This window comes from Babylonia areolata, chromosome 18, assembly GCF_041734735.1.
Source record: "Babylonia areolata isolate BAREFJ2019XMU chromosome 18, ASM4173473v1, whole genome shotgun sequence".
Taxonomy (NCBI): domain Eukaryota; kingdom Metazoa; phylum Mollusca; class Gastropoda; order Neogastropoda; family Buccinidae; genus Babylonia; species Babylonia areolata.
In genome coordinates, this window is record NC_134893.1 from 40288023 (window position 1) to 40299846 (window position 11824).

An 11824-nucleotide genomic window follows, 5' to 3' on the forward strand; every position below is an offset into this window, starting at 1 on the left:
TGTTTTGTACTATGAAGTATTGCATTTACTCAGTCTAATTTACACTGATGCTTTATGTCTAAGCCGACCGCAAGGGCCACAATGTAAACAAAGCGTGATTTTTTTTTTTTTTTTTTTTCGAATGCATTTTTATGAAAGAAGTCACACTGTATCCATCGTACAGGGATTTATTTGTGGTTTTAATGCAGTGGGTATACATATTGGTTGTTTTTCCTTCTTAAAAGTATATAGATGAAGTCTGTGGTATACTGGCATTGGTGGTTGCAACGCAACAGTGCCAATAATGAATTTACATTCATTTGCTTTGTGTTAAACAGAAAATTCAGTTATAAGTGTGGACATACAAATTCTGCATCATTTAGAACAAAAACAACTTCGTGACAGGCATAAGATCAGTGAACGAGCAAAGCAAGACTCATACTGAGAAATATGAAATTCGATGTGTTCACAAAACCCATACAAAGTTTGAAGGTTACACAAAGTTTGCAAAGTGAATGGGTGATGCATTGTGTGTATTTTAACTTTTAAAATGTCAAGCATTTTCTTAAATGCAAACAGTGAAAGACTAACATAAGGACAGAAAGCCTAGGGGAAGGAGGATATCACAGCCAGACCACCAACTCCCAGGAAAAAAGACAACTTGCACTGCAAGCTCTCTTTTGTTTGTTTGTTTGTTTCCAAGAGATTGTTGCATCATGCGTGACAAAGCGAAGAAATGGAGCCCAGTTTCTAAAGATCAGAGCTATCAAATGGGGAAAAGTGTGGCAAAACTGATTGCTGAAAACTCAATGATCAAAGAGGTATCCACTCTAACAGAGGGAATTGTGATCGTCTAAAACCATGACAGATCTTGTGGCACGGGAGCAACTTTGGCTACTGCATGTCTCACTGTTGTGTCCTCAAACTTGAAACTGCAGTTTGCCACAATGGACTTCAAAGTAACAGCTTGCTGCCAGAAACTATCTTTCCTGATGACGTGATTCCTCACTCCTGCAGAGACAATCGTGATTTACAAGAGTCAGGATTAGGATCTGGCAAGGACATTCAATATATTGATTTACCAATCAAAAACTAGCAAGAAACGAAAACCAGGCCTAGGCACCGGTGCTCAGTGGCGTATATCCTTGATCGACACAACCACCTAGTTTTCAGTATTTGTCTCCAGAGCTCCAGCCATGTTTCACAAACGATAGGGCTAAAAGCCCTTACTCAGAATAGTCGACAGTCATACTTACTACAGGTGACACAACTATGTCCAGATCCATGCAGATTCTGACCAGATACACGTCTTCTTTGAGCACCCCATTTCAGAATTGGCAGGTTCAGAAGAATGCATTATGTCTTGGTGCGTTTCATTTCACTTGTTCATTCCTTGGAACTCAGGCAAAACTCGTGATGGGAACAGGCTTTAGAGACATGATCGTTCAGTTGGGCATTATGCGCTGGGGGCCCCACACAGTTTTGGGGATACTTCATCTGGGACAGTTTCTCAAAGACTTACCAAGTGCAAAGGAACTCTCCGAGGACGCAGATGGGCATCTTAAAGTCCACCAAAATGGAGAAAAAAATCCTACATAAGTATACTATTAATATATGCGAAGTACTAGAAAGAGGTTCTTGGTGGCAAGAAAGGAAAGACGGCACAGTTTGGTAGTGCGCATGAACAACTCGGTGATCCTTTCTGTTACTCAACAGGGATGATTAGAGTTAATTTTGCAATGAATTCTAAACTGTTTGCTATTTTTGTTGGCCACACCTTTCCCAACTGCTGAAGAGGGGAGTTGTTTTTTTGTTTTGTTTTGTTGTTGTTGTTGTTTTGTTTGTTTTGTTTTGTTTTTCTTTGTTTTGTTTTTTTTCTTTTCTTTATTTTTCTTTTCATGTTTTACATTGTCTGGATTCTTAAACCGTAGCTGACGTTATGTGACACGGGTAATTCTGAACAGAAAAAACCGATTAAACTATAAAAGCAGATATTGCGAAAAATACCCCTGCTGATATAAGTGGGGTGTATGGACGCACGAGTCATTATATAATGATGATGTTTTGTTTACCAAATAAAACGTCCTTGAAAATTGCGGCGACACGATACGTGAAACTTGTAGAGTTTTGGTCAGTAACAGATCCTCTGTAATTCTCGGGTACATTTTATCAGGTCATTCGTGATAGTAGCAGGCTGAGTGATGTAATATGAAGCTCTTCAAACCTAATCTTAGTCGAATATGACACTTTACTAATAACAACATACCATTTATGTTGATGACACACTTTCGCAACAATACAAAACAGGGCTTTTCTTAATTAACCATACTCTGATATATTATTACCGTGATTCATTTTTGGCAGACAGGTATATACTTTCGGGAAATCACAATGAAAAAAAAAGTATATAAAATCTGTTATATATCATTCAATACATCTTTCGTCTGGTTGTTCTGACGGCGGAGCGACTCCAAAGAAAGAAAGAATATGCTGTCTATATTTGTACAGTGTGATAGTCTGTCGTGTCCGGCCATGACCAACAGAACAGCAGAGGATGCAGTTGCTGTCCCGACTATCGGCTGAGCTAGAATTCGATTACAGTGGAGAATGTCTTGCCCAAGTTACATCCCCACTCTCTCCGAGTCGACCAACGGATGGTTCCCAAAGGCCAAATAGGCCCCAAGCCTGAGGTTACAGCACTAAGAGCTGTAGTATGTATGTATGCCTGGCCTGGCCCGTCAGTGTGTAGTGTGTGTGTGTGTGTGTGTGTGTGTGTGCGCGCGCGCGCGCGTGCGTGCGTGTGCGCCGATATGTGTCATTCACTCATGTAGCATGTCATTCCATATGACAGCAGACAGTGTCAAATCATTGGGGCCACGGATGTTAGGTATCACGATACATCACCCCGTTGTCACAGTTATTGTTAATCTTTCCCCTCTCTTAACTAAGCTGTTCTACCTAGCCACTATAACCTACGTACCTACTACAGCTGCATGTGCTGCCAGCTGTTGCAACGATATGATTATATTAATAAGCGCAAATACTCCATAATGGGCTCCTAAGCGCCTCACATGAAACAGCACATATATGCAATGGTTCCGACATAATGTCATACAGCAGTACAAGAACTGAAATAAGCCGTGAGACTGAAAAAAAAAATATACTAGAGACACTGAATACTGACAACACTACAACTTGGAGATATGAATAACCACTGACATAAATTAAAAAACTTTTCAAAAAAGCACAAGATATACCATGTACACACACACACACACACACACGCACGCACACGCACACTCACATACACACAAACAATGGAGAAGAAAAAACGACATAGTTATGTGCAGACCTCAGTGCTCAATAGTGCCTGACCCCCTTAGTGTGTATACGCACTCAGACGGAACTTCAAATACGCACGTCAGTTAAAGATCCTGTAAACCATGTCAGCGTTCGGTGGGTTTCGGAAACAAGAACATACCCAGCACTGATGCACACCCCCGGAAACGGAGTGTGGCTGCCAACATGGCGGGGTAAATCAGTAAAAAACCACACACACACACAAAAAAAACCCCAAAAAAACCACACACACAAAAAACAACAACAACAAACAAAAACAACAACAACAAACTAAACCAATCAAACAAACAAACAAAACACGGTCATACACGTAAAATGTTACATGTCTGTCTGAGTGTGTATGTGTGATTGTCTGAAATCTGATTGAATGACACAGGAAACGAACGATGAGCGCCCGGCAGTGGCAGCCCGGCGTCAGTCGGCTCTATCCAGGTACTACTGAGTAGGAAGCCTGTTCAAGTTGTGCAAATGCGGACCCCGTATTTGTAAAGCGCTTAGACTGAGCTTGATCTCCGATTCAGTCGAGGATAGGCGCTGTATAAGTAAGTGTCCATATCAATCAATCAGCACACACACACACACACACACACACACACACTGACACACACGCACAGAGGCGTGCGCGCACACGCACACTGAGAGCGGACGGTGACTGACTCGGACGAGAAAGGCCGGGTGAGTGAAGACAGATTTTTTCAGAAAGATAACACTCGGCACTGCATCCACATGAGTTCACTTCAGTTCAGTTACTCATATCGCAGCTCCCACGATGCACACTCACAAACACACCGGAACACGCTCTCGCGCACACATACAGGTACACTCGCGCACGCACACACACATGCATACCGCTGTCACGGCTCGTTGGCGATCTGTGTGCATGCCTGTCTGCCAGCACCTTTTTCCTTCCCTTTTCCCCCTTTCTCTCTCCCTTCTTTCCCCTCTCTCTCTCTCCCTTCTCCCCCTCTCTCTCCCTTCTCCCCCTCTTTCCATCCCTCTCCTTCACCTCCCTCTCTCCTTCATGCTTTTGCACGTGCATATCTGGGATTTGTGTGTGGCATGTCCCTTCTCCTGGACTTTTTTTTATTTTATTTTTTTAACTCTGAGCGAGTTCAGGAATCTATCTGGTTGGGCCGGAGAGAAAGATTCCCCTGGGCTATTGAGGCCAAGCTTTGAAGAGAGACGGGTCGCCGTTCCAGCGTGCGTGCTGTTGGGCACCGTCGGTGAAGTTGTGGAGGCGTTTCCCTTGTCGCCCCTTCTTCTGTATTGGTCTGTGTTTCACTCTGGGCCAGTGGCGTGCCTATTTACCTGGTGACAGGTTTTCCTGTGTTTCCCTCCCTTCCGTCCCGCTGCCTTCGACGGGTCCCCAGAACACAAGTCTGGAAACTTCCTCACTCCCGTTCCCACTCCCGCTCCCACTCCACACTTCCATCGTACCCTTTCCCACTGTCCCTCTTGCCGACCAGCTTTCAATCTACAAGTGTTGTCCGTTTTCGGCTGTCAGTATGAGTTTGAACTCTGGCAGCGGGGTTGAGCAGAACTGGCGCTGCAGTTGACTGTAAATTGCAGAATTGTGCTGTGGTTAGACAGAGGTTATTTTTTTGGTTTGTAATGCCTTGTTTTGTGGCGTTCATTTATTTGTGTATTTTTACATGACCACATTAAAGCAACGAACTGAACTCTAATGTGTCTCCGTGTTTGTGTTGTCGGGACGTTAGCTAGTCTGGGAAGGGGTGGGGGTTCATGGGCAACCCCTTACGGGTTGTGACATCGCACTCAACCCACGCCCACATACATACTGACACACATGCACTTGCACACGCACGGCAGAGCTCTCCTCACACACTCGCGCGCGCGCACACACACACACACACACACACACACACACACACACACACATACACATCACTGTGTGCACGGCGCGCGCAATGTACCGTCTACCATTGAGCGACTTGCCGCAAGAGGGGTGGGAAAAGATCACTGATGCCATGAACTCTGATGCCGGTCAAATGTGTGGGCGCTCCGTCTCGGCTAACAGATTTGGGAAAGCCCAGTTTTCAGGGGTTTTTTTTTTTTTTTTTAAAGAGATTTGCACAACGCTGGTTTGGAAATGATGCCAACATTTGTTTAATTTGCAAAGGATCGTGCTCCACCTTTCACGCCAGACTGACGGCCGCTCGATCCCTCTCTCTGTGTATCTTTCTGCGAGGCGATCAATGGTGTGACGGTCTTGTACCATGCAGTAACTGTTTTTTGTTTGAGGTACCGACTAGAGATATCTTATTCATCTCCTAATTTTTATCAGTTTGAAGTCTTTCTTGGCACATTTATTCGAAATGTTTATGCAGCTGATAAATAAAACGGACTTCCTACTTTCTTTCCGCCATCAGTGCCCTCATGGTACAAATCCATTTGTCCTGCAAGAAAGGCATAAAATATGAATTTCATGTGCCTATGCCCTTGTCTTGTGTGCAACTTCACAAAACATGACGAACATATATGGTTCGAACGCTTGTTATCAAAATGGAGTTGAAACTGGAGGCGGTTATTGGGAGGGGGGAAGAAAGAAAGAAAGAAAAAAAAATGGGGGGAAGGGTGGGGGGGGGCGGGGGGGCGGGGGGGGGGGGGGGGGGGAGAGAGAGAGAGAGAGGGGGGGGGGGGGGAGGGTGTCAACATGACTTTCTCGGGCAACCGGAAGTCAAGTAACGAACGCGGGAATTCTGCCTGATGTGGCTTCCCTCGAAAGTGAGCAAGCTTTAGGCACAAGTATTTTTATTGCATCATCTGACAAAATGGTCCGAACAAAAGCAGACTGTGGTGGTTCGGCTGCCGGACGAAAAGGTAATGAATGGTCGTGTAAAAGCTATGAGCAATCTCTGGAGTGGAGGGGTTTATCGTCTTTTCAAAGTCTAGCTTTGGCGTCAATGACAAGTTCTCTTGCGTTCGCAGTGGTAAGTGGTTTGCAAACCAGTAAGTTTGCTGACAGTGAGCAGGTGTGCACTGTAAATACTTACTGTGGAATCGTATCATTGTGTCATTCTGCCCTCCGAGTTCGCCTACCTGTCAATGTTTGCATCACACTGTCATTACTGTTCATATTTAAGTATAAAAGTAAAATTTTCTGTCAATAGGCTATTAGTTTTATTGCCCACCAATCAGCGTTAAGCGTGAATGTGTATGTAACTTAAGTGAAACACTGAAAGTGCACATTTTCACCTTATTACGATAAAATATGACAAAATATGAAGACCAGTCTTGTTTGTGGACACTTAACCAGTATCTTTTTTTTTCTTTTTTCTCAAGGCCTGACTAAGCGCGTTGGGTTACGTTGCTGGTCAGGCATCTGCTTGGCAGATGTGGTGTTGCGTATATGGATTTGTCCGAACGCAGTGACGCCTCCTTGAGCTACTGAAACTGAAACATAGTGTACGTGCCTCACTCATTTAACGCAGTTTGAATAATTATGAATAAGTATTTTCAGAAATCTGATAAAAAGCAGTTACTCATTGAGTTGTGCACTCAGACACTGGTATTTAAAAAAAAAAAAAAGAAGAAGAGTTCTTGACTCTTGGGATATTTTCATGATTGATGGAAAGGCCAGTGGTTACTTTTAGTTCTGCAGATATGATTTCACTGTGTCCAAAAATATGCCCACCCCATCACAAAATGACTGACTTACTGAGTCATATTGGCTGAACTTTAATATCTGTGGGAAACAAAAACCAAGTGTGATGGTTTGACTTGGAGTGTCTGAGCATTATGTTTGGCGTTGGACTAATTTTTCTTTTTATGATTCAGTGGTAGCAGCGCGGGCACCCAGAAAGAATGTTGGAAGTAGCAGCTCTGGAGCGGCGAGCAGCAGTAGCAGTGCAGCCGGAGCTTCTCCCTCAGGTATTGGTTAATGATTGAGATCTGTAAATTTATGCTTAAAAGTACTATAACTGTAGCATAACATTTTCTCCTTGACTTGCTATGGGGTTTTGGCATGATGCCACAGCTTGCAGACGTGTTGTCAGCCACATGATATGTGTTGTGTAGAAGTCACATTGAAATCAACAGTGTCAACATTTTTAAGCTCACCACGGAACTGCTGAAAAGCATGTATTCTCATGATAATCAATTCTGTCGGCAGTAATTTCATAAAGCAATAATTAAACTAGAGACAAAAAGAAAAACCGTAACAGATTGCTGACTCAACTCAAACGTTTGGCAGCCACTAGCGAAATCTGAGTCACTTTGGTTAGAAAAATAAGTCTGAACAGGTCCGCCAAAGTTAGTCACATGCATGTATTTTTTTTCGCATTTTAATGATATGATGTTTGAATTGAATAAAATATTTTGAATTGAATTGAATGATCTCCCCTCACCTGGTTGTTTAAACCATTGTGTGGTATGCAGGTAATAAGTACGCCGGTGGTAATCCTGTATGTCCAAGACCAACTCCAGACTGGCAGAAAGGAATCAGCAGTTTCTTCACCAAGAAACCACAACCAGACAAGGAGAACGAGGAACCAGAGGGGGAGTCAAGTAGTTCTCAGCCTAGTGGCAGTGTCAGTGGGGCTTCATCCTCCTCTGCTGGCTCAAGTACCACTTCCAGCAAGAAAAAAAAGTGAGTGAAACTAAAACTCTTGACTCCTTTTAACTTTTTTTTGTGTGTGTGTGTCTTTTTTTCTTTCTTTTTTTCCAGGAAACGTGTCAACAATTTCTTTTTGAGAGATAATAAAGTTTATGTCTTTATGGCAAGTGTTACTATTGAAATGGTTGTACAATTATAACATGGCAGTGAAATCAGATATGTCATCTGCAAAAATGTTAAGAATATAATATGTTAAAATTTCTGCTCTCGTCTGAACAGTTCTCAGTCTGATATACTGTTCTTTGCTAGGATTTGCTTGTCAGCCTTAAAAACATTTTTTATCAAACCTAAACTACCAGTCTTTGCTTGAATTCTTAAAAAAAAAACAAAAAAAAACCCAACCAACAACTGCACTATCTATCTATATCTATTAATAATATATATCTTTAAAAAAAAAAAAAAAAAAGTATATAGCAAAGTAGCTTTGGGAATTTTTTTTGTAATTCTTTTTTTATTTCAGTCTATTGGGCACATTGCACTTATTGGAAAAGATACCAATGTCATTTAGTATCAGTCTCCTAAGTATTTGTATTGATTAAAAAAATATCTTCGTAAAAGTTTTTTTCTGCATAATAGTTGACAGAGCAGATTTGGTTACTATGGTCTGAAAAGAAAAAATAAGTTAAAAGAAAGGGAAAGAAACAGGTAACTTCTAGAGTTATCTTTGTCCTAAAAATTCATTTAGCAATAGAGAATGGTATCATTTACAACAACAAATGTTCTAATTGAAATCTCTTAACCTTCGCTGGCTGTCGCTTTTGACTACACATAGAAGCTCTTGTGGGTCGTCCACGACCCATACTGCTGTCACTTTTGACTACACATGGAAGCTCATGTGGGTCGTCCACGACCCATACCTTTAAAGAGACAAAAACCTGTATATTCCTCCAATGCTTATGTGGGTCGTGCATGACCCATACTTTGTAAAGAGACAAAAACCTGTATTTAATTACACATACTTAACCGTGACCCAACTAGTGCAGACTCCGGCAGGAGTCTGACATTCCTGTCCTGTGCAGACTACTATCCGCCTATGCGGAGCAGACGAAAATACGGCCGATAACCTCCCGGAAGTAGGTAACCTCCCCTTTGTCCCACTGGTTAGCGCCCTCTTTTTCCGGCAGCCATCATGACTCCTGTTCCTGTGCTCTTCATACGCGTATATTCTTCCAAAGCTTATAACAAAATATAGAAAAGGAAAACATATTGTGACAACTGATTACACACACATGCGCTTGCACACGCACGCTCACACAAACACATACACTCAGAAGAAACGCATGCTCATGCATTCACACACATATACACACTCACACACAACTGATCACACACACACAAACGCATAACACCACATGCGCATACATACAAGCCCTACTTATGCACACACAGAGAGATAGAGAGAAAGACAGACTGAGACAGAGAGAGAGATGACTCATAGCATTCTATACACGCACAATCAAAGATATTCAGTTACACAGGTACATGGTGTTAGAGAAAGGGATGGAAGGGGGTTATAGCTGAATACAGGCGAAAGGGACGATTGGGGGGGCGGGGGGGGGGGGGGGGGGGGGGGTAGTGAGGCTATTGAAAGTAAAACTTTTTTATTTTCCTTCACTAATTGCAAATTAAACCTTCTAAAATCACTATTAAAAAGGTATGGGCCGTGCATGACCCACACGAGCTTTCGAGGGTTACCACGTTTTTTCCTCTTTAAAAAGCATGGGTCTTACATGACCCACACAAGCATCCGTGTGTAGTTAAAATGCCACCTTTAATTACTCATTAACTAATTATTGAATTTTTTTCATTTTTTGGCAAAAGTTGGCCTTTTAGGTGTAGGAAGCATTTCTGAAATTTTGTAGAAAAATATTAAGAATTGGCTGAGATACTAGCGTTTTTGTACCCTTCTGGGTCGTGTACGACCCATGATAGCCAGCGAAGGTTAATCAGCTTGGGTGGTAACATTGAAATCAATGAACTAAATATAAAGGTAATTTAATAGTGATAGCTGTTAAAGATTTTTTTGGGTTTTTTTGTGTTTTGTTTTTGGTGCTATTTTAAACAAGTTCTGAACTTTTTTGATCAGCATGTGTGATAACTGGATTCAAAGAATTGAATGGAATGGGAACTGAGTAGTGATAGCTGTTAAAGAATTTATTGGAAGATTACCAACCCAGAAATGTGGGTGTGGTTTAAAATTGTCACACCTTACATGTTTGATAACCTCTGTAGAACTGCATGGGACTCTCAGTATAATTAGTGTCCCCACCTTCTGGAAATTCTGTGCCACTGCTAGAAATTTCTTTTCTATCACCTTTGTTATTTTATTATTTTAAATAGCTTTTTTGGTTTTTGACAAGTCCATAACTTTGGCTTGAGTATTTGTGTGTGTGTTGTTTCTTTTTCCTATTGGAAATGACTTGAGTATTATATGTTACTATCATTTAAAATGAGTAACAGTGATGTGACTGCTGTGTATGTGCAGGCCATCCAGGATCCTAGATTCCAGTGATGAAGATGACAGCTGATGAAAGTGCTACTTCATGAGTGAATGCTTGCATCTGACATTTAGTGTACATAAATCTTAATTGCCTTTTTATTAAAAAAAAAAAAAAGAAAGAAAGAAAGAAAGAAAAGTCACACACAGAAAAGAATCATTTTAAAGGCGCAGTTATTATCCTTCTGCAGTTTGCCATGTGTGAAAGTGAGATATTGCAGAATTAAATGTTTGTTTAAAATGGCTCTATACTTCTTTGGTTTGATATTTCTTGGGAGAAAGGATAAATTAAATGTTACATGTTCAGCCAGAAACTTATTTTAAATCCAGAGAAAATTTAATTTGTGCAGTCAGGATTCTCAGTATATGCAGAAATGTGTCTCTTGAGTTATATTCCAAATTAGCCTCTTTGTTTATATTGAAAACGAGTTGCTTAAATTTAAAGCACAAGCTGTGCAGTTACCAAGGCTGCCCTCATTCTTCCACTCTATTCTTAAGCTTCACTGGCTGTCGCTTTTGACTACACATGGAAGCTCATGTGGGTTGTCCACGACCCATACTGCTGTTGCTTTTGACTACACACGGAAGCTTATGTGGGTCATTCATGACCCATACCTTTTAAAGAGACAAAAACGTGTATTCCTCCAAAGCTTGTGTGGGTTGTGCACGACCCATACTTTGTAAAGAGACAAAAACCTGTATATTCCTCCAAAGCTCAACAAAATATAGAAAAGGAAAACATATTGTAACAACTGATTACACACACACATGTGCAACACACACACAGACTCACACAAACACATACACTCAGAAGAAACACATGCTCACACACATGCACAACTGATAAAACACACGAACGCATAACACCACATGCACAGACAGACAGAGATGACTCGTAGCATCCTATACACGCACAAAGATAATTCAGTCACACAGGTACATGTTGGAGAAAGGGATGGAAGGAGATTATAGCTGAAGACAGGCGAACGGGGCGGGGAGGGGGTGGTATTGGGAGAGTAGTGGGGTAGTGAGGCTATTGAAAGTAAAACTTTTTTATTTTCCTTCACTAATTGCAAATTAAACCTTCTGAAATCAATGTTAAAAAGGTATGGGTCATGCATGACCCATACAAGCTTTTGAGGGGTGACCACGTTTTTTCCTCTTTAAAAAGCATGGGTCATACACGACCCACACAAGCGTCTGTGTGTAGTTAAAATGCCACCTTTGATTACTCAACTAATTAATGAATTTTTTTCATTTTGGGGCAAAAGTTGGCCTTTAAGGTGTAGGAAGCAGTTCTGAAATTTCATAGAAAAATATTAAGAATTGGCTGAGATATTTGTGTTTTTGTA

At 41.5% G+C, this 11824-nt stretch overlaps 1 protein-coding gene across 1 annotated transcript; it reads left to right on the forward strand.

Annotated features, from left to right (window-relative positions):
* Positions 1-6030: 6030 nt before the first annotated feature.
* LOC143291982 (PCNA-associated factor-like) lies at positions 6031-10717 on the forward strand. Its single transcript, XM_076602134.1, has 4 exons — positions 6031-6180; positions 7138-7230; positions 7738-7948; positions 10461-10717. The coding sequence occupies exons 1-4, from the start codon at positions 6132-6134 to the stop codon at positions 10501-10503; spliced, it is 396 nt and encodes a 131-aa protein (XP_076458249.1). The 5' UTR covers positions 6031-6131; the 3' UTR covers positions 10504-10717.
* Positions 10718-11824: the final 1107 nt, after the last annotated feature.

Coding starts and splice junctions, on each gene's coding strand:
- LOC143291982 (XM_076602134.1), top strand. CDS start 6,132: ATGGTCCGAACAAAAGCAGACTGTGGTGGTTCGGCTGCCGGACGAAAA. Junction 7,231..7,737: donor AGCCGGAGCTTCTCCCTCAG/GTATTGGTTAAT, acceptor TGTGGTATGCAG/GTAATAAGTACGCCGGTGGT. Junction 7,949..10,460: donor ACTTCCAGCAAGAAAAAAAA/GTGAGTGAAACT, acceptor GTGTATGTGCAG/GCCATCCAGGATCCTAGATT.